General features: G+C 44.4%; 1 protein-coding gene across 3 annotated transcripts in view; it reads right to left on the reverse strand.

The window, feature by feature from the left end:
- Positions 1-3,164: 3,164 nt before the first annotated feature.
- The window catches only part of PROM1 (prominin 1), a 118,181-nt gene continuing 97,641 nt past the window's right edge, over positions 3,165-23,704 (reverse strand). For all 3 annotated transcript variants that reach the window (XM_057705236.1, XM_057705234.1, XM_057705235.1), the window contains exons 14-25: positions 21,799-21,902; positions 19,450-19,534; positions 18,270-18,416; positions 17,485-17,556; positions 16,384-16,476; positions 14,349-14,402; positions 13,383-13,463; positions 13,209-13,277; positions 8,753-8,845; positions 4,578-4,696; positions 4,064-4,088; positions 3,165-3,640 (exon numbers count right to left, since the gene is read on the reverse strand). In XM_057705236.1, the coding sequence (XP_057561219.1) occupies positions 3,626-3,640; positions 4,064-4,088; positions 4,578-4,696; positions 8,753-8,845; positions 13,209-13,277; positions 13,383-13,463; positions 14,349-14,402; positions 16,384-16,476; positions 17,485-17,556; positions 18,270-18,416; positions 19,450-19,534; positions 21,799-21,902 (957 nt within the window). In that variant the 3' untranslated portion in view covers positions 3,165-3,625. The remainder of the gene's footprint in view (positions 3,641-4,063; positions 4,089-4,577; positions 4,697-8,752; positions 8,846-13,208; positions 13,278-13,382; positions 13,464-14,348; positions 14,403-16,383; positions 16,477-17,484; positions 17,557-18,269; positions 18,417-19,449; positions 19,535-21,798; positions 21,903-23,704) is intronic.

Raw genomic sequence — 23,704 nt, forward strand, 5'->3', positions numbered from 1 at the left:
CCTTCTGGTTCCCACTGATCTGGGGTCTACATGCCTGTGGGCAGCATACAGTTAACTTCTTCCACCTGGTGGGGGTTTCAGTCTCCACAAAACAACTCAAAGGACCTGGCTCAGAATATTATCTATAGCCCCTGGGGAGGAACTAAAGGTCTTTAACTGCTGAACTATTATTATTTTGTCTTGCTTGACTGTTTCCCTTTGTTTCTGCATTTTCTCGCTTATCCGATTAAATTTTTTCTTTGGAACTTGGGGAAGGCCAAGGAGACTAAAGTTTTCCTACAAACAAGAGGCAGGCAGAGGACATGGTGGGGTAGAGGAGACTGTCCCGGGAAGGTTCCATAGGGTCCTGGTTGGTTACATCTTTAATCTGTGTCTCCTGGGATGCACTCCTAACAAACCTCAAATAAACACCTCTTTAATTTAATCAGGTGTCTGTTCTGAAGCTGTGGTTAACACTCCAAAGGGCTGTGGGGACTCAAAGGATCTTAAGACCAGGGCTTTGCACATGGGGGTTTGAAATCTTATTGGGGAGAGAGAGCAATTAGAATAAATGCTCATATAGAAGAGGGCAGAGAAGTGGTGGGTGTCACTGATCTGATATCAGCATTGGTGTTTCAGGGAGGGAATGAAGGCGTGCGGGAGCCCCTTTTTCAGGAGGATGGGAATGGAGACAGACATTTCAGATGGAAGGATGGTGGGTTTGGGCCTGGTGGGTAGCCATGAATACGCTCTTAGGACTGGCTCTACTTCTCCCTTTTCTCCTGCAGCCTATTACATAGGCACCAAAAATCTGTAGTTTGCCCTGGGGCTTAGCCATGTCTTTTGGACAAAAGCTGTTTTATAAATGATCTTTTCCATCAGGGTGATTCGAAATATGCTTGGCTGACTTTCGTACTTTGGACTCACCTGGAAAGCTTGTTAAAATACACATTCCTGGGCCTCACCCTCAGAGACAGTGACTTGGTCTATCTGGGGTGGCGTCAGAATTAGCTTCTTTTTGAGCTCCCCAGGTGATCCTTCTGGTCCTCAGACCACACTTCGAGTGGCCCTGATTTACACTGCATTTCATCATTAGAGAACATCAGACAGCTATCTGGTGGTTTTAGCTTGAAATGTTGCATGTGGTCTGTGCCAAAACCCACCTAGCTTATGATGTTACTGAGTCTAGGCTTGTACTTCTTGCTGTAGGACAGGCCAATAAAGATGAGTAGTTGGGGCAAAGAAAGTCGACTTTATTTGGAAAGCAGCAGACCAAGAAGACAGCTGGACTAGTGTTCCAAAGAACCATCTTACCTGAGTTAGAATTCAGGCTTCTTTTACACTAAAAGGGAAAGGGGTGTGGCTGGTTTTTGCTAACTCTTTGGTGCTGGAATCCTGTTCTTACCTCTGTCCACATAGGTCTGGTCACAGTGTTCCTATAAACCTCCTAACAGGACAGATGTTATTCTCTGTTTATCTCTAGATGAATGGCAAAGTGCTATACCTCTAAAGGTCAGAGCCTTGAGAATGGGCTATCTTGTATACTGCAGGCTATAGGAAACATTCTTTTGCGAAAGGTGCAGAGCCAGTGTGACTAAGCAGAGGCAACAGAGTGCGAAGATTAGAGCCAAGGGAATAGATGCAACAGGAGAGCCAGGAGCTATAGAACCTGGGGCACCTGAATACACTTCTGCCCCAAACACTTATGAGCTGGGTGACACTGGACAACTCACTTCTATAAGCTTCAGACCACTTCGTTTATAATTGGAAGTAAAACAGCTGACTTCATAGGGATGCAGTGAGGATTACAAGAGGGGAGAAGTGAAAGGCACAGAGCCTTCCTAAGAAACAGATTTGTTAAGTGTGTCATAGATTTTTAATGTATATATTTTTTTAGAAATTCAGCTGCAGGAACCCTCCCCTGACTCCCACTACCCACAGCCTTCTGTGTCTCTCACACGCTCATCAAGTGTGTTGTCTTCGTTTCCAACACTGACAGTGAGCTCCTAGGGGGCTGGACCCAGTCTCTTAGCTCACCCCTCCCCCATCCAGCGTCTTGCACGTTGCTTAGGACGCAGTACATGATCAAAGAATATATACGAGGGGGAGTCGAAAATTATCTGCACTCTGGTTATAGTAAAACTTCTATAAATTCTACAGCCAGAATGCAGGTAGTTTCTGACTCCCCCTCGTATATATAAATCCCATAAAATGCATGTAGAAGCTGTATTAGTAATTCTCAACCCAAGTTACACATGAGAATTAGCTGGGATACATCTCAAAAATTCTGATTTAATTAAGCAGAGGCAGTGTTTCTCAACCTTGGCTGTACATCACAATCACCTGGGAAATTTTTAAAATTCCTATCCCTAACCAACTACCTAAGACTTTCTTGGGGTAAGACCCAAGCATCAGTATTTTTTAAAAGATCCCCCCTCAGGTGAGTCCATCGTGTCACAGGAGCTGGCATCACTGGGTTAGACGCAGAGACAACTGATTGACACAGCAGTGGGCTATTAATGTGCTCTTAGATACAGACAAGTTTTAAAGATTAAAACTGAGAGGGGATTGAGTCACTATTTTGTGTACGTCTACGAACGTTTTTTGTTTTCTGCCATTTCCGATTTTGGTCATTGACCTTAATTTCTATGTGTAACGAGTCCCTCTCTTTTGTGTCCACGTCTCTATCTCTTTGGCTATTTGCTATTATTGGTGGGTGACTGTGTGGGTTGAATAATATCCGCCCCCCCCACCCCCCCCCCCCCCACTGAAATTTACGTCCACCTAGAACCTGTGAATGTTTGCAAATAGGTTGTTTGCAGATACGATGAAATGAAGGTGAGGTCATTCTTGTTTAGGATGGGCCCTGATCCAATGACTGGTGTCCTTAGGAGATAAGGGAAATTGAGACACAGACACAGAGAGGAAACACAGACACAAAGGAAAGCTCCAAGGGAAGACGGAGGCAGAGACTGGAGTGCGTCTACAAGCCAAGGACTGCCAAGGATTGGCAGCAATCATTGGAATCTCATAGGAAGGACCAGAACACACTCTCTCTCAGGCTCTCTGGGAGGAACCAACTCTGCCGATGTGTTGATTTCAGACTTCGGGCCTCCGTAAAAGTTCAAGAACATGCTGCTTTAAGCCACTCAGTTTCTGTGATGTGTCACAGCCACCCTAAGAAAATAATACAGCGACTTCACTGACATCTGTAGTTTAGGTCTATTTTTCAATAAGAAGATCAGAATCATAATTCTGAAATCACTCTTTTATTGTTCACACACAGATCTGCTATTTGCTGGACTTTCTCGAATTAGGAGTCTAAGTTCCCATTTGATGAAATGTGCCAAAATTCCTGTCTTGTTCCAAAGGCTACGCTGGGAACTAATGAATGTTACATAGTTAAACTTTCATAGAAGGCTCAGATGATTAAAGCAAAACGTCTAAAAAACAGGCGTGTGTGCTTTCCACTCTTGGGCCGGTCAGTGCATACTGCATGTGATCTCCCGGAACTCTGTAAACTCCTGAAGGGAAGGCTTCTTTCCCAATATTTGGAGACGCTGCAGATCAAGAACTCGTGAAGTTGAATCTGTTTAAAAATTTTGTTCAGTTTGTCTTACTGCCTTGATGGCTACGAGAACCAGTATTAGCCTTTTCCATACTGTAACAAAAATAAATACACCAAAAACACCATGTTATTTCTACGATGAAACATTTACATCATGGATTACAAAGACAATGTCATGGTCATAAAAAGTATACAACAATTTGTTAAATCTACAAAGAAAGTAAAAATGTAGATTTACATTTTCTTCCCTTTCAAAAACCAAAGGTCTGAACAAACATTTTATATATTAATAAATTTAACATAGACATTTTCATTCATTCAACAAGGATTTCTTCAGTATTCTCCACGTGCCAGATCTCCTTTTAAGAGGCATCAGCGTTTATTTTTATCCGGGCATATTTGTTGTCGTTATGTAATTTTAATGTGATTATTTTCATTTTAAAAGTTCATCATCTAATAATAAAGCCCTCCCCAGTCCCACCTTAGAAGTATAGCTTAAAAAAAGAAAAGGCTTACTTTTTTCATGGGTATAGTTTCAACACTATAAAATACAAAAAAAAGGGAGATAAAATGATTTTTAAATTACAGTCACAGCTGCATCCCCCACATTTTTACTCTAATACAGATGCTGACAAAGCAGATTCAGGAGAAACACATATTGAGCAGGAGGTGACTGAAGTCACAATGAACACATTTTGAATACAAGTTCACCAGGCACAGGATGAAGGGTGGACCACAGAGCCAAAACCAAAATGAACAGAAACAGTTATAAAGTAAAGTGCCAAGTCCCCGAGACAGAGGAACTGCAAACAAGAAATAAGAAGGCTCATTAAGGAAGCTGAGATGATTAAGCAAGGGGAAAAATACTTAAAATAAGCATAAGAAAACCAGTACAAAGAAATCATCTGAATAGGGATGACCCGCCGCTTTAAAAAACAATCAAGTTTAATCGCGTCCGAGCCCTTCTTTAGCAAGTGCTTGGAAGGTAGCACCATTTAGAAAATGATCTCCCTGCCTCTTGTCTACTTACTCATCCTCATATACATCTTCAGAATCCATTCGACGGTAGTACTTAGCCAGCTTTACAGCAAAAATGATAGCCGGAAGTAAAAACACGGTAGCTTTTCCTATACCAAACCAAAACAGATTCTGGGGGGAGAAAAGAAAATCATGAGGATTAGATGCTTGAAGATGGGACATGGAAAACAACACTGGCTTGGGGAAGATAACTTTATTTTGCAGTTTTTTTAAAATGGATTTTAATTTTGTGAACTTAAGATGAGCCGGCCGCTGTGTGAAGTGCTACCTATTAGGGGAATTCATTCCATCTTTCTGAAAACCTTGGATAGATCTTATTGTTGTATTTATTTTTACGAATGAGGGACAGAGACAGCAAGTGCTGAAACAAGGTTTAGCATCTAGGACATCCCCAAACCACCCCCTTAGACAGCCCCACTTTGAGGCCAGCCATAGCAGCCTCCAGGCCTGAGCTCGGACCCTTCTCTGAGCTGTTCTGATGTGCGGGAGGTTCATTCAGCTTTCTGGCTTTGCTCTGCTTCTGAACAGTGAGATGGCAGCTTCCTCATCCCGTAACGTTATCGTGTGACGAAAACAGATGCAATGCTTGGTGCACACAAGGGCCCCAACAAAAGTCCCGTGATGAATTTTAACCGATCTTTAAGGATGATCGTGGGCTGGATTCAATCCTGTTCTGTCTAAAAAGCAATGTTAAAGTATTTTTTTAAAAGATAGCTGTCATATTTCTAAGTCAGATGTCACATAGAAACCTGGCTTTACGTCTTTTCTCAAAAAGTCTCAAGTTGGATCTGGTAATGCTGAGCCGTCATTCCCACAAGGTAACATCAGCTGCAGCTGAGTGATGGTTCTTCCTTCAAGAGGGGTATCTGGGGAGTTCCTAGGTGGCGCAGTGGTTAAGAACCTGCCTGCCAATGCGGGGGACACGGGTTTGATCCCTGCCCCAGGAAGGTCCCACATCCCACGGAGCAACTAAGCCCGTGCGCCACAACTATTGAGCCTGTGCTATACAGCCTGTGAGCCACAACTACTGAGCCTGTGTGCCACAATTTCTGAAGCCCGCGTGCCTAGAGCCCGTGCTCCGCAACAAAAGAAGCCACCACAATGAGGAGCCCACGCACCACAATGAAGAGTAGTGCCCCCCACCCCGTGCTGCAACTAGAGAAAGCCCGTGTGTAGCAACAAAGACCCAATGTAGCCAATAGATACATAAATAAATTCATAAAAAAAAAAAGAGGGGTACCTGACCTCAGTTAGCAGCAGACCATACCACTAGCTCTTACAGAGGTGATACCCAACATTATTTAACCTGATCCACCAATCAGAACAGACATGGCTGTGCACGACTTGTATGGCCCTGTGGGTACCATACACCAGCCAGGGTCTGGCCTTGGCCTCTTTTGTAAATCTACAACCTTCCAGATCCCTGTAGAGGCTCAAGTCTGTGGCCCCCGCCTTAGGATAATGCTGTAACACTGGAACAGCCCTCTCCAGCCCACTGGGAGCTAAAAGGCAGCTTGGACATAAAAACAACCACCAGACCCTCACGTCTTGGCCACTGCGCTTCTGCTTTGTTCCTGGCTGAGTTTTGTGTTGGACAGAGTGGCATTGCTTGGCCCAGAATTTTCAGTAAAGTTGTTCTCCTTTCCCACATGTTCTTTTACTGGTAGATTTCTACACTTTCAACCTTGTTTTGAGAGGCTTTAGAGCTTTATGACAACAATACCTTTTCCTGGAAGCTGCCTCCGTCCTTCTGGGTACAATCAAGATATAAAAGAAACATGTTTGCCAGCCTGGGGTCCATTTTCCTGGCACAGTCAATGGCCAGAATGCTTCCTTACTCTTTAAACAACCTACTACAAAGCTCTGGCCTACAGTCTCCCTGAGCATCCTCCAGGCCTCCCCTCCGGTGGTCTGCGATTGTTTTGGAGAGGCACCTGCTAGTTGAGTGATTCGACTGGCTGCGGGCAGGCACTGGAGACTGGACGCGAGGAGATCAACTCAGAATGAACCAGCCTAACCGCGGGCTCTCTTAATGAGGGCTTCCACCAAAACCATCAGCAGGAGCTCCAAGCAGCAGACAAAAGCGTAAAAAGTTAGAAGGGGAGGGAAGCGGCCAGGAGGCCAAGGTGGGGGGCCTGCATGGCTGGGAAAGTGGCAAGAAAATTTCCATCCAGGTACAAAAGCCCAGCCCACAGAGACGAGCGGAAATGAAACAGGGAGATGGATGCACAGAGCAATGTGAATGTACCGTGACAGGCAGCTCTCTGATCATTCTTACGGCCTGTGCCAAACAACACTGCAGCTGACAGGGACACAGCAGTGAACACACAGCCCGTGCTCACGGAGCGCAGAGTCTAGTGTGTGTGGTGGGGGACAGGGCTTCTCAAAGAGTCACACCATGTACAACACAAACAGCAATAACATCTCTGCGGGACAAGCAGAACGTCCCATGGGAGTGCAGAAAAGGGAGCCACAGCTAGTTGGGAAGATCAGGAGAGGCTTCCTGGATAAAGAGATATGTTTGAGCTAAGACCCGAAAAGAGACAAGAGCTAATAACAGCGAACATTTACGGAGTGTGCCACTGCACCAGGAAAGGTGTGAAGCGCTTTCCATGTCATCTCTCTTTGAACCATCAAAACAAGCCCATTAAGGGCGTGAAGCTCAGAAAAGCTCAACAATTTTTCCAAGTCACAGAGTTCAGACAGTGCAGAAGTGGAATTTGAATTCAGAGGCTGTGTTCTCAACCATTATACCAGGGTGAGTCGAAAATGATCCGCACGCTGGCTGTAGCATTTACTTTAACTTTTAGAAAAGACAAAAGCATCATTTTTCGACAAAATCTCCTTGCTTTTCAATACACTTTGTCCATCTGTCAACAAGCTTTCGTATTCCCTCCTTAAAAAATGTTTTAGGCTGAGCTGCGAGCCACGAATGCACCTTTGTCTTCACTTCTTCATCAGAAGTGAATCCGGCTCCTTCTTGATGGCTAACACTTGTGAGACCTTCCTTGAACTTCTCTACCCATTCATACACACTCCTTCACAACAAAACCCTTTCTCCATACTGCACACAAAGTCTTCAATAAATAACAGCACCAGGTACACCCTCAGACCACAAAAAACGAATCACAGCGCGACGCTCTGCTTTTGTGCAAATCACAACTGGGGCATCCATTTTTGCTGGCACCACAGTGGCAAATGAATTGATGTCACACGTTCACACCTGCACAGCAGTGACTGGGGAGATAGTAATCTTGAACAGAAAGCTCTGATAAGACAGTGCGGCCAACAGAAGTTTTAATACAACCAGAGTGCAGATAATTTTTGACTCACCCTCGTATTATAAGACCCAGAGGAGTCAGCTAGGTGGGATATGAGTGTGGAGGGGAAGAAAGAGAGAGAGAGAGGGAGTTTGTGTCTAGTTTCTAGGCAGAGGAACTGGCATATGCAAAGGCCCTGGGGTGGGGAAATCTAGATATTTTTTAAAGAAATGAAAGAAAACAAGTGTGTCTGAAGCACAGTGAGAAAAGTGATCAAATAGAACAAAATGTGCCAAATGGGCGGGCACCCAATCATACAGGGCCTAGAGTATAACATTAAGGGTCCTGAGTCTTATTGTGAAATTAACAGTAAGTCACTGAGGTGCTTTAAGTGAAGGAAGTGAGAGGGTTGACTCACGGAGACGGTCAGTGTACACTGAGGAGTGAACGCAGCTGAGGAATAAACGTGATTAACGGGAACTTACCAGCCCAATGGTAACATCTTAAAGGGCTGTTAACTCAAAAATTAAACTAAGTTTGATACAGCTTTGGGGTTACATACATAGTTGCACTAAGAGTCCTTTGGGACATTGGCAGTCTGCACACAAGCCATGTTCCTTTCTTAATTATTCCAGACAAATCTTTTTTTTTCACAAGGGTCTCCTGACTTCTGTAAATAAAACTCTAGGAAGGAATGAAGATATGCAGCGAGGACTTTGACTCTTCTAGCCCATTAGTATCAGAACACATTCATCTACATTTTAGATCTTAGGACTTGGACTCTACAACTGTAACAGACCCAAGCAGAAACCTATTTTATATTATAGTGTGAACTACCATCTGGAAAAAAAAAATTAAAGCTAACGAGTTTATTGTGTCTTCTTCTTTTGAAAGATAAAATTCTTACCAGGGGGTCGATAATGTAGCTGCACAGAAAGACGTCAATAGCCGAATCTAGAGCGGTGGCCACTGGTTTGCAGGCTGCCATTTGCTCGGTGATCTATGGGCGTAAGAAAGACAGGGAAACTTTGATGGAGCTACACCCACAAAATTCCACAAGAACTAAACACCCCATTCACTTCCGGCCTGTTCACAAAAAGAATTGCCAGGCCCTCTGGATGTGGAGCTGATAGCGGATTTCCACGAATGAGTTCTACGACACAAAAAAGCAGGTACTTGAAAGCAAGACCCCAATTCTCTCTGAAGCTCGGTTTTTAGTTCCCCTGTTTGTTATCTGGGACAGTAAGAGCCATCCTGCTGGACTCTGCAGAGAATTAAAGAGCACACGTGGTCAGCACAGAGCCTTAGTCTGTTTCCTACCCACCCCCTTTGCAGCCTGACAAAGGATGTGGGAAGAAAATGGAAAGTTAGGTAATGAATAAGTGTATATTTCAGAAAAGGGGTTGGCAAACTTTTTCTATAAAGGGCCAGATACTAAATATTTTGAACTTTTCAGGCTGGGCTGAGACATATCTGTCGAAAATGCTCCACTCTGCCAAGGTGGAGCGAAAACAGCCATAGACAAGATATGAACAAGTGGGTGTGGCTGTGTGCCAATAAAACTTTATTGACAAAAATGGCAGGACCTGCTGACCCTGTTTTACAAGGCAAAAAACAAAAGTACTCATTACCCAGGTAAGACTAGACAAGTTTAATGAATCACAGATAGATGCTCCAATCCCATTAGCTTAAGAAAACTAAATTCATTCATTCAAAAAACTCTGGAGTAAGTACAATAAGCTAGATGCCAGCTCTCTGGGGTGAGTGTGTGTCATTTCTTTTCTTTATTGGTTCGCTCACCTCCCCCTTTTCTACCACCTCTACCTCACAAGCTAACTTATGTTAATAGCCGTATGTTTCTCCAAGCTCAAACAACCCTGCACACTCTCTTTATAGCCTTTTTCACTGTAAGTTTTATAAAAAGTGGGGTAAGGGTACATGTGGATCAATGGAACAGGATAGAAAGCCCAGAAATAAACCCACACACTTATGGTCAATTAATCTATGACAAAGGAGACAAGACTATACAAAGGAAAAAAGACAGTCTCTTCAATTAGTGGTGCTGGGAAAACTGGACAGCTACATGCAAAAGAATGAAATTAGAACATTTTCTAACACCATATACAAAAATAAACTCAAAATAGATTAAAGACCTAAATGTAAGACCAGATACTATAAAACTCCAGGAGGAAAACACAGGCACTCTTTGACATAAATCACGGCAAGATTTTTTGGATCCATTTCCTTAAGGCAATGGAAACAAAAGCAATAATAAACAGATGAGACCTAATTAAACTTAAAAGCTTTTGCACAGCAAAGGAGACCATAAACAAAATGAAAAGACAACCTACGGAATGGGAGAAAATATTTGCAAATGATGTGACGGACAAGGGCTTAATTTCCAAAATATACAAACAGCTTATACAGCTCAATATCAAAAAAACAACCGAATCAAAAAATGGGCAGAAAACTTAAACAGACATTCTTCAAAGAAGACATACAGACGGCCAACAGGCACATGAAAAGATGCTCAGCATCACTCATTATTAGAGAAATGCAAATCAAAACTACAATGGGATTATCTCACACCAGTCAGAATGGCCAGCATCAAAAGCCCTACATTTAATAGATGCTGGAGAGGGTGTGGAGGAAAGGGAACCCTCCTACACTGTTGGTGGGAATGTAAATTCGTGCAGCCACTATGGAGAACAGTATGGAGGTTCCTTAAAATACTAAAAATAGAGTTACCATATGATCCAGCAACCCCACTCCTTGACATATATCTGGAAAAGAAGAAAGCTCTAATTCGAAAAGATACATGCACCCCAGTGTTCATGGCAGTACTATTTACAATACAATAGCCAAGACATGGAAGCAACCTAAACGTCCATTGACAGAGGAATGGATAAAGATATGGTGTATACACATATGCAATGGAATGTTACTCAGCCATAAAAAATAATGAAATAACGCCATTTGCAGCCACATGGATGGACCTAGAGATGATCATACTAAGTGAAGTAAGTCAGGTAGAGAAAGACAAACACCACATGATATCACTTACATGTAGAATCTAAAAAATGATACAAATGAACTTATTTACAAAATAGAAACAGACTCACAGACATAGAAAACTAACCAAAAGGGAAAGGCAGGGGGAAGGATAAATTGGGAATTGGGGATTAACAGATACACACTATTATACATGCAATAGACAAACCACAAAGATTTGCTATATAGCACAGGGAACTGTATTCAATATTTTGTAATAACCTCGAATGAAAAAGAATCTGAAAAAGAATATATACATCTATGCACGTATATATGTTTATATCTGAATCATTTTGCTGTACACTTGAATCACTGTAAATCAATTATATTCAATAAAAAAATAAAACGTGGGGTAAGGGTCATATTCTGTATGTTTCTTTGCATCCTGCTTTCCTCTTACTTATACTCTGAAAATCTCTCCAAGTCCCATGGTGTGGCTCTGACCCATTTGGTACCAATGGCTAATTAATGTTCCCAAGGTGCGGTTCTTGTATGACTTAACCATTCCTGTCCAGATTTGCTTTGGTTCCAGGGTGTTGGCTTTGTACCCCAGGTATAAAGGTGACCAAAATGTGGTCCCTTGGTCTAGTGGAGGAGATGCAGAGGGGCGACAGAAGGCAGTGCATTTCCTCTCCTACCACCCGCCTGTATGTGCATCCTGAGTGTCAGCACTGAGAACACCCTGAGGTCTTCACATCTGGGGGGTGGGGGGAAGGTCGGCACAGACATCGGGAGGCTGGGCCTTGAAGGAGAGACAGGAGCACAGCCCAGATGGTGGGGACTGGAAGAGGGGGCGGTGACACACAGAGGGCATCGCATGGAGAAAGTGAAAGTTTTCGGGAATCAAGCCATTGAGTGTGGCTGGAATACGGGGCGAGGCAGGAGAGAGGGAGGAGGTAGCTCGCACAGTGAAGGGCCAGGAACAGAACTGGTAAAGCTCACGGCTGCTCAAGGTGGCCTAAATTTACCTCAGTCACTAGACTTCTGAAAGTCCATCTTGGGGACCTCTCTGGTGGCACAGTGGTTAAGAATCCACCTGCCAATGCAGGGGACATGGGTTTGAGCCCTGGGACAGGAAAATCCCACATGCTGTGGAGCAACTAAGCCCGTGCGCCACAACTACTGAGCCTGCGCTAGAGCCCGTGAGCCACAACTACTGAGCCCATGCACCTAGAGCCTATGCTCTGCAACAATAGAAGCCACTGCAATGAAAAGCCCTCGCAACTCGACAAAGAGTGGCCCCCGCTCTCCATAGCTAGAGAAAGCCTGTGCGCAGCAACGAAGACCCAACACAGCCAAAAAATAAATAATAAACAAATAAATAAATCAAACTGTCTTCCTGTTAAAAAAGAAGTCCATCTTGGCCAGCCACACCTCCCCAAATGACTCAGTGGCAAGCATACCCCCAGTGGAAGAATCCCCAGTGCGGACTCAGTCCAGAGTCCAAGATGAGCACAGGCATTATTAAGACACTATAATTCCCCAGTGGTTGTGTGCTGGGGGCAACGTGCGCCCCTGCAGACCTCACTCTGCTTCTCAACTTCTCTCTGCTGATTTATTCTTGGAGACCCAACTTTATGGACTAAATTTTTGTCCCTCAAAGGTTCCTATGTTAAAGCCCTAACAACCCCCCACCCCCACCCATACCTCAGAATGTGACTGTATTTGAAGACAGGGTCTTTGAAGAGGTGATTCAGTTGAAATTAGGTCCCTAAGATGACTCTAATCCAATAGGACTGGTGCCTTTATCAAAGAAATCTGGACACAGATACATACAGAGGCAAGACCACGTGGGGACACAAGGGGAAGACAGCCACTGACAAGCCAAGGAAAGAGGCCTGAGGAGAAACCAACCTGCCGGCACTCTGATCCTGGAGGTCCAGCCTCCAGGACTGTGAGAAAATAAACTCCTGTTGTTTAAGTCCCCGAGTCGATAAATACACCAACCACATAGCAGGTTCAGTGCTGCCCGGGGTGTGTGCAATCCACAGCTGCGAATGGACTCTGACATAAGGAGCCTGTGGTTCGCCAGGGGAGACACAGTCAAGAAGGCCAGAATCCCTAGAGCAACGAGCAGAGGGAGCTGGAGGAGAATGCGAGGGGCACGCATCCAGGGTGGGCAGGCCCGGGGAAGCCACCCAGCGTGGGCACACATGTGCTGAGTCCTATGGTGCCTCCACTTGCGGCCCCTACAGTCACGGTCCTTTTACTGACCTCCTGTCTAACATCGGCAAGTTTAATTCAATTTCCTCCTAGGAAACGACTATCCCAAGGCACGGCCCCCTTATGTTCATCAACGATAAAGCACTTACAGAGATCTTGACCCATTGCAGATAATGTTCAAAGTAGCCTATGATCGTATTCCCATACTTCTTACTTTCCTGGAAAGACATCAAAGAGTCATAAAGCCGTTAAAATGACTCTACCATACTCTATGTAATCGTGCCGTTATGGTCACACACCCACTTATTGGTATAACAACTTACTTCGGTAATAATCGTGGACATGCGGGTTGTGATGAAGTCTTGAGCAGAATCCAAAAAGAAAATGATATTGGACACTTTCACCTGGAAAACACAGCAACGGTCGACACGGTATCAGGTGATGCGAGTACAGTTAACTCAGCCCCACACCACCATGATTTGCTAGTTAAGACTGTACTAGCGGACTTCCTACATGGCACAGTGGTTAAGAATCCACCTGCCAATGCAGGGGATACGGGTTCAATCCTTGCCCCAGGAAGATACCACATGCCGCAGAGAAACTAAGCCCACGTGCTACAACTATTGAGCCCATGTGCCACAACTACTGAAGCCCAAGTGCCTAGAGCCCATGTTCTGCAACAAGAGAGGCCACCACAATGAGGAGCCCGTGCACCACAACGAAGAGTATGCCGCAACTAGAGAAAGCCCGTGTGCAGCAGTGAAGACCCAAAGCAGCCAATAAAATAAATAAATTAAAAAATAAAAAAGACTGTACTAGCTGTTCATGATTAGTGATACGTTCCCAGGCTTGGCTTCCCAGGAGATGGGTATATGTCCCCACGATGGTGAGCTTGGCTGTGTGACTTGCTTTGGCCAACGGAACACAGATGGGGTGGTACTGTGCTGGTTTTCCAGGGAGAACGAAAGTTTGTGGGCAGAAGGCACTGAGATTTGGGTGGGGACTGTTTGTCAAGCAGCATTATCTCTGTAGAAGTGACTGATGTACCACCTACACTTGCATCCTACACAGCCAAACACAGCTTTCTCCTGCGCGCATAACAATGTGTCAGGACGCGGTCTGCATTTACAGAAGTCCTTGTAGAAAGGAGAGGGTGTGAAAACCCAGTTTGGTATTTAAAATGGGTGGATAACTGAGACTTGATTTTGCTTAAAGGACCTACAAAACCCAACATCTCTGTGTGCTTTTGTAACAAGACCCCGAGACAGAAAGAGAAAACAAACCCTTACCCCCAATCCTCTGCTTTTCTGTTGAAGTTCCTTCAACCTTTGGTGCACGGTGCTCTGGTGAAAAAACACAGATCATATTTCCCGACCTGTTGCGTGAAGCTGCAAGGTCACGTGCTTTGTGTCCCCCCCTCCCCCACCCACAAGTCAGCCATCAAATCCGACTTTACTCTCTCATGGTTTCAGCCTAGAAAAAAACAGATACAAGGAACAACATGCACCTCACATCCTTGGGTATAAGAAAATCTCTTGAAGAAGAAAATTGGGATACATATTCTAGAGCTTCGAAGGGCAGCACACCACGTGTAAGGTAGCCGCAAAACTCTTTTGAATCAGGTTTGCGCAAAGCAGCAGGCATTGTTCCGAGGAAAACCTGCTCCACAAGAGTGGCTGAATTTGCAGGAATTGGCAAACTTTATTGGTTAAGGACCAGACAGTAAATGTTTTAGACTTTGTGGGCCATACCCTGTCCTAATCTCCCAACTTTGTCCTTGTGGCCAAAAGCAGCCACAGATCATCTATAAACTAGGTGGGTCTGGCTGTGTTCCAGTCAAACCTTATTTATAAAAACAGGCAGCATGGGAATTCCCTGGTGGTCCAGTGGTTAGGACTCTGCGCGTCCACTGCTGGGGACCTGAGTTCGATCCTTGATCAGGGAACTAAGATCCCGCATGCCACGGAGTGTGGCCGAAATCAATCAATCAATCAATGAATCCAGGCAGCAGGCCAGATGGGGCCCAAGGGCTGCAGTTTTCAAGGCCACAGTTTGCTAACCCCTGGTATAGATCATAGGTCACATTCACAGACCAACTTGCCTAATTGTAGGTTTGCCCCAACTCTGAAAAGGCCAAGGAGTCCTGTGTCTACTTGCAGGAAAGCAATTAAGGAACAGGTCAACACCAGCTTAAAACGTTAACAAATTTGTGCAAGGCATAAAGCATAGCAGAGAGAGGACGGTGATGACCACAGCACACAAATGAAGAGAATCATAAAGGCGGACTTTGTGAATACGCAACTGAATTACGAGGGGGGGGTCAAAAACGATCCGCACTCTGGCTGAAGAATTCATAGAAATTTTAACATAACCGGAGGGTGGATCACTTTTGACGCACCCTCACAGAAAGGCAGGAGGAAAAATGAAGAGAGAGATGGTACAAATTAGTTCTAGAAGATTCTGTCATCAAGCGGATGAATAAGCTTCTTCAAACGTGGGTGGGCTGACTCTGTCCCCTGGTTTCCACTTGGTCTTCCCCTTGACAACCACAAACAGGACCCTCCCACACACGAGCATGATAACAATGGCTCCTATTGGCAGAGTCCCTCTGGGACGTCAGATCCTTCGCCTCCAAGAGCCAGGTGACAGCAAGGCAGGGACCCTTCCCACCACTTTTAGATGAGAAAACGGGAAGCTACAAGACTTCGGAGAGGCAGAAGCAAGATCTGAAATCAGGTCAACCTGACTCCAGAGCCCATGTTCTTCCTCTGTTACAGACTGCCTCTCTGGCACTTAGGGAAGAAGCCAGAAGGCGGTGAGGAAAAAGAAAGAAAGGAAAAGTGAGAAAGTTGGATAGAAGAGAGGATCAAAGAACATCAGCACACGGAGCAGAACTAAAGGGATGCAGAAAGGACGGATGTCGCCTTGCCTTCACATATTTCATGGCAGGGCATGAAGACAGAGAGTTCTGTGACAGTAAACTAAGTAAGAGTGAGTTTAGCTCTTCAGCTGCTGCATGGCTTAGGGGAGCCTGTTTAAGGCCATGGAAAGAGAGCAAAACATAGGAGGCAACTGGTTAGATTTAAGCTAACTGTTCATACTCAGATGGAAAATGGCAACAGAAAGGCAGAAAAAGAGTGGTGAAAATTGAAAATGTGTTCTCTTCAAAGCCCAGCTACCATCATTTATCTTAAAAATAGCTCAATTTCTTAGCCCGAGGTTAACCAAATTTGACCCACGCGTGAGATGCAAATATATCATTAGGCTAGGTGAAACGGAGTCTGCCCAGGTCACAGGGAAATATCAAAGGTTGTTGACTGTTACCATAAGTTTTTGCAAAGGAATGATTTCCACACGATGAATATTTCTTAAGTTTCCTGCATTTTCTTTCAGGCTCTGTTTCAAATTTCCTTGGGGCTACAAAGAGAATAAAGTAAATAAACATTAGTACCTCTTTCCAGGCTGTGGAGCACTCTCTCTAATCACAGGACAGAAGTATGCAGCCCTTCTTTTACGATGACGAACTTGGGGGGACGGTGCCAAGACACCCTCCTTCGAAAAATGGAACCATGAACTCTCAGCAATAACCCACCCGCATCAGCTCTTTCTGGGTTCCAGAGGCTGCCTTCTCTGTCTCTCTCACTTCACCCTAAGAAAGCCACCATAAAGCCGCTTTACAGCAGCTCTATTTCCATTTTACAGATGAGAAAACCAAGGCTCAACTGAGAAATTTTTCTATAACCCATACTTAAATCATTTGTAGCACAAAAACGTGTAACAATTGTTGCTACTGCCCCCATTTTACAGATGAGGAAATTGAGGCACAGAGCGGTGGATTATCATGCCTAAGTTCCCACAGTTAGGAAGGGGCTGACTCAGGATTTAAATCCTGGCCTTCCCCCAGAGCCCAGGTCTGCTGATTTGTGAAAGGGACCAGTTACAGCCATTAGTCACCCAACCAGCAGAGGAGCTGGTGACAGGCAAGCTTATGGTGCTTGGATGGGGTCTTTGCCCTCCCTTATCCGCTCATTATTGGTGATGCAAAGCACCAAACGGGATGTCCCTCCCATGTCCTCAGTTACCATTCCCTACAGTGCAAGAAAAATGTGGGCACAGGTGTTTGGCAGTGGAGGGGTGGACGGAGTGAAAGCAGGTCCAGTGCTAAAGCAGTGAGGGCAGCAGCACCACAGGCAAAGGCTGGGAACAGCCCACACCCTGAAGCCATCCTGGGAACCTTCACACGCTCACGGACTGTGGCGCCACGTGGCCACGGCTGCTGATGGGAACTTTTCACATGCACAGAGGGGCGATTTTAAACAAGGATGACTTGTTGTCAAGGAACCTCTTCCATAGCTTCTCTAAGAATGGTATTGACATTTGATATCTACAACAATGACAGCCTTGAATCGGACTGTTTGAACTCACCAAATGGTTGGCTTTTGCTTCTAGATCATTTGCATATGATAAAAGATTCACTTTTGTGGGATTTTTCCCAGTCTACAAAAGAGGTGTAAAAAGCTGTGTTATGGCTATGGGATTTTTAAAGCTTAACAACATGTAATAAGCAACAGAGTGAACATGGGTCCACAACTATAAAGTAGGGCACTTCTTCATTCTTGTTTATACACACAAAACAGTATTATTTGTATTCAACCATAAAGAGAAATAAAGTGCTGATACACACTGCCATGTGCATGAATCTCAAAAAACGTGGGCTACATGAAACGGACCAGTTAAGGTTATCAGACACAAAAGGTCACATACTGCCTGATTCCATTCATACGAAATATCCCCCAATAGGTAAATTCATAGCAACCAAACATAGAGTGATGGTTGCCAGGGGCTGGGAGTGGGAAATGGGGAGAAGTTGCTTCATGGGGTTGGGGCTTTCTTTTGGGATGAGGAAGGTGCCTTGGAACTAAATAGAGATGACAGTCATGCCACACTGTGATTATACTAAATGCTGGTGAACTGCTCCCTTGGTAAAAGAGTTAATTGCATGTTGAGTGAACCTCATCTCAATAAAAAAAAAACAAAAATGAAAACAAAAACTAACAAACAAAAAATATATAGTATATATTATATTATAATATATATAACATGTTATATATTATATATAATATTATAAATATATTGTGTGTGTGTGTGTGTATATATATAAAATGCTCTAATTTCCCCCAAAAGATCAAGTGTGAACACATGGGTCATACCACATCCAAGAAGGTACCATAGTCTATTTTTTCTACTCCTGAAGAGCTGAAATCCATAAGGTTTCTTCTTCCTTCCTCATCCAGCAGAACTATATTGTCAATTTTTATATTCATATTTCCAAAATTTTTATTTATGTTTCCGGTATGCTGCATAATAGAAAGAAAAGATGTAAACAGGTCCACACTTCTCCAAAAATGTCACCTACGTAATGCTTTAAAAGAGCCACAAAATGACACAGGCCAGAACAAACACACACGTCACTTGACTGGCACTTCTTCCTGGTTCTCTTCTCTCCCTCCCACTCCTCCCCCACCTCCCTGCCTTCTGCCCTACGCCGCGCACCAAGCACTATGTGAGGACGTGGGATGCAAAACAAAGTCATGTTGCATCTCCTCCCTCAAAGATCTCAAAGGGAAGAGGGGTGTCGCGATAAACGCACATGAACTACATAGGGACAGAGCCTTTCAAGGCAGCAGGCTCGGGAGGGCAACAGAGAGGAGGTGGCTTCTGAGCCAGTCTTGATAAATAGCGATGCTGAAAGGGGCCGGGCAGGCTGTTTTCCAGGGGAAGGAGGCAGCATGCGCTGGACTTGGGTAGGAGGGAGACTTGAGATCACGGCAACGTGGTTCGTGACTTGGGGCCTGCATGTCTACGGCACTCTCCCACCCTACTCATCGTGGGGCACTGAGAAAATGGCACATGGCTTAATGAGTCAATGAGTAGAGGGCACTGATTTAGGGCTTGCTTGCAAAATGAGATTTTATTTATGAATACATGCAAGTTATATTTGGGGAGAGAATACGAAATTTGTATAAAGCTTTCAAAGAAACCTCTTCACATCTGAACACCATCAGGCCATTGTGGCCTCATGGCACCCGGGAAGCCTTTCGTGATGCCTCAGTGGGTAAGCCGTGGGGTTTGGGGAGCAACCTCTTCCCTTGATTTTCCTCCGTATCTCCTATGTTGGAAGCCCAGAAAAAACAAGGTTGCTTAGATTCTTTCCTATACAGCTGAGAAGGCCAGAAGGCCTCCAGGTATGAGGGAGTGGGCACAGCCTAGGCTAAGGGCATCCTAGGCCTGCGCTGCTGAAGCCCCCCTGCCCCTTCATCCAGCTAGTGTGCTCTACTGGGGCCTCTCCTTGGAGTCTGAAGACTTTCCCGATTGGTTCTAATTACTCACCTCTGTAATGCTGAGATGCTCACTGATATTGTAGATGTTCTCTAGCTTAAGTGTGGTAAAAATGCCTTTATTTTCTTTGCAATCACTGAGGGAATAAACAGAGAAATCAGGATCCAGAAAGTCAGCTGTAGCTACCTCTATCCACTGCTAAGGATGGAGAGAAAGGCGAACTGTTCATCTCTGTTTAATCTGTGAACACAGACGTGGCATCTGAGTGTCGACACAGTGGGTCATCCCCAGCGGCTGCACGAATCCCCCCGGGTGCCCACTGATCCTGACTTCGTTCCCTTTTTTACTAAATGTCCCATGTTTGGAACAGATACAACAGGACTGGTAAATAGTACAGCCTTCTGTCTGTGTCCTTCGTGTTCTTTCCGGTGCTGTGAGTGATGACAAGTTTACAAACTGGGAAGAAATAAACTCTACTCTAAAAAAACAACAGATGTCAGAAAGAGGTGAGGTACAGAGCATTACCATTAAAAGATTTCACAAAAGATTTATTAAAAGACTCCATCAAGCCCCTGCCAGACCATCTCCCTCCATATCTCCATGGTTGAGCTCCACCTACTACACCTAAGGTTGGACTAAGGGTAGGATGGAGATGGGGTGGGGTTGGGGGGGGTTGGTTTACAAACTCCAAACAGTCAGTTCAGTTTGGCTACACACCTAACTTGGCCTCACTTCTCTGTGCTTCCCTAAAATGTGACAAACGCTTCCTCGGCTGAGCTAAGCAGGGTGGGCTCATCTGATGCATGTCTTTGCCACTCAGATGGCCACTTCCTGGGGCACCCCTTCCTTGTGCAGCAGCCAAGGCCCTCCAGCCCCGAGGGATACCTGGGAGAAGCAACTTTCCCACATCCCCAGGAGGTGGGATACTCTGCTCCAGGGAACCCCAAGTAGGCTGGCACTGGGACAGAGAGTCAGATACAATAACCATCAGAAGTAAGACCAGAGAGTTCCACAGGAGCCAGAATCACAAAAAGCTGGACGACCAGGCCAAGGAGCTCAGCCTCCTCCTCTCAGCCTAGGGGTGGGTTAAGTGTACACAGAAACGCCAATGGATTGAAAATGTCTGCCTTGACCATACTGTTGAGAAGGCTCCCGTGACCCTCCGGGCAAAGTGGATGACCACAGTAGATGACCCACGTCCGCCACAGAGGCAAGGTGCGAGGAAGACGGACACCTGTGCTGCCTATTTGCTGCCTCATTCGCTAGAAGTGATGGGGAGCTGGTGATACCCAGACTACCACCATCATCATTCCCACTGAAGTGACAGGAAGTGGAACCACCCAACATCACAAAGGCCTGGGTGGTAGAGCCAGGACCGGAGCCCAGGCAGCCTGACTGTACTGCCTGGCTCTCCAGCTACATCGCTATTAGCACGTCTGAGATCTGGACTCGATGAAAGAAGTGTTCACATATTGCAGCCTCGGGAAGTCGTTCTGGGTTCTACGTGATTTAACTCAAATTTTATGCTAACTAAGGCTGTTTGTGGCCTGTCAAACATACACTGTACATCGGCTTTAATTATGAAAGAAAAGGATACATTGACCAGAAGTAAAGAAATGTTAAAATTAAAGATTAAACCTCCCTGGGACACCAGTGCGGGTCCTCCTTTGATGATAAGACTCCCTTCCAGGTGCCAAGGCCACTCTGACTCACTGTGTATATGCTGATCTGTTTGTTTTTTTTTTTTTAAACCTTTAATGAATGTGTCCTTGACGTGTTTAATGTTCTTTGTTCTGACAAGATATAAAACTATTCTGAAAGCCATGGTTCTCCGGAACAATTCCTCAGAGGTATCTGAGAGGCTGTAGTCCTCAGTTTGGCTCAAATAAAACTCTTTTCTATTCCTATTATAGACTATTTATTGATTATTTCTTTTCTTTTTTTTTTTTTGCTACATCATGGCTTGCAGGTTCTTAGTTCCCTGACCAGGGATTGAACCCTGGCCCCGGCAGTGAAAAAGCATCGAGTCCTAAGCACTAGACCGCCAAGGAATTCCCCTGTTTATTGATTATTTCCATCGACAGAGCCACCCAATGAATTCTTGTTATACGGCATTTACTTGGGGCAGGGGGATGCTTAAACAAGAATGTATTTTAGGGTCACCTTTATCAGTGAATTCTAGTGATTAAGACAGAGCGGCTTGGGACAACACCACCCTAAGTCCTAGAAGGTTTCAGGGGAAGGATTATCTTTCCGGTCTTACTGCTAAGACCAGAGAACAGCTTACTTCTAAAACTGGGAAGTTGATCATTAAAATTCAAGACACGTCGAAAACAAAATTCTCATTGTAAAAACACAACATTCTGAGTAGCAAAACATGCATGGTGCAATTATTTATACCTGTAAACTTGTTCAAAAGTGAGGTGAATATCTGGTTTGTTGAATATCATGCCAGAGAGGTAGTATTTCCAATCCGCATTTAGTAAATACGGTGTGTCCAAAACCTAGAACAAATCAAAAACCTTTTTTTTTTACAACATAACATGCATGTGATAAAATGAAGATTCTGTTAAATATACAGTACTTGGGGGATTTTTATATCACGATTTTCATCCCTGATTTTCAACTTAAAACTAGAAAATAATAGTGTGATTAGAACAAATAGATCAACTACTGGGTAGCATTATTGAGGAATTATTGAGGCAACTTTTGGGGGGGAACATTTCATTTTAGTAAAATAAACACATTAGAAATGGAAGAAGAATAGATAATTTGATTCAGATGGAAGAAGAATAGATAATTTGATTCAGAATATCTAACAGAGGGACTTCCTAGGTGGCGCAGTGGTAAAGAATCCGCCTGCCAATGCAGGGGACACGGGTTCGAGCCCTGCCCTGGGAAGATTCCACATGCCACGGAGCAACTAAGCCCGTGCGCCACAGCTATTGAGCCTGTGCTCTAGAGCCCGTGCACCACAACTACTGAGCCCATGTGCCGCAACTATTGAAGCTCACACGCCTAGGGCCCATGCTCCACAACAAGAGAAGCCACTACAATGAGGAGCCTGAGCACCACAATGAAGAGTAGCCCCCGCTCACAGCAGCTAGAGAAAGCCCGTGTGCAGCAACGAAGACCCAATGCAGCCAATAAATAAATAAATAAATAAATAAATTTATATATAAAAAAAAAGAATATCTAATAGAAAGCCATGAAGCAGCAGACCCAGCTCTTCCCTACTTCCCTCTAGACACAAGGAATGGAATCTGGCACATTCTTTGACATCACATCATGTATATTTAAGGTGGGCTAACTGGTACATGATGGTATATACACTTAAGGAATGTAACTGGTTTCTAAATATCCTCTATTTTCTTTTTATATGTTGATTGAGAATCTCTTCTACACTTAAAAAATTTCTTGAAATTCATTTTTCTGTTGGTTTTTTTAAAATAAATTAATTTATTTTATTATTTATTGGCTGTATTGGGTCTTCGTTGCTGCACACAGGCTCTCTCCAGTTGCAGTAAGCAGGGGCTACTCTTCATTGCGGTGCAAGGGCTTCTCATTGCAGTGGTTTCTCCTGTGGAGCAGGGGCTCTAGGTGCAAGGGCTTCAGTAGTTGCGGTGTATGGGCTCAGTGGTTGTGGCGCGAGGGCTTAGTTGCAACGCGGCATGTGGGATCTTCCCGGACCAGGGCTTGAATCCGTGTCCCTTGCATTGGCAGGCGGATTCTTAACCATTGTGCCACCAGGGAAGTCCCAATATCCTCTACTTTTTAAGAATTCCTTTTTAAGGATTTAACATAGTACGAAAGATGATGAAGTCTGGCTTGACATATTATCATTTTTTATCAAGAGGCCAAATGGAGATCATCTGACAAACCAATGCTCCCAATTTGATTTTCTTCAACTAACTAATTAAAATACCATCACAACAACTAGTTTATTTTAGCAGTCATTCACCTGATTTTATAACAGATTTCAGGTGAAAAAATATATACAATAAAATAGGAAAACACATATATTTTAAAAATCAGAATCTAGAGAAAAACACTGGAAAGTCCAAGTTAGAAGACAGATATGTAGATCAAAACTTCCTCATTAATTACCGAAGCTAAACTTGGACCTGGTCCCCTAGAGTCTGAAGTGGTTGGTCTCAGAAGGCGAAAGTGAAGCTCGAATTCAATTCCCAAATCCCTCATCAGACTCCCACCAGGGACAACCGTCAGCTATGAGGTGTGTCATTTATCAGTCTCTTTCACTTCAACTTTACGGCCCTCAAACCACCTGTGTGGGCAACCGTCACCT

Source organism: Hippopotamus amphibius, chromosome 13, assembly GCF_030028045.1.
Source record: "Hippopotamus amphibius kiboko isolate mHipAmp2 chromosome 13, mHipAmp2.hap2, whole genome shotgun sequence".
NCBI lineage: Eukaryota > Metazoa > Chordata > Mammalia > Artiodactyla > Hippopotamidae > Hippopotamus > Hippopotamus amphibius.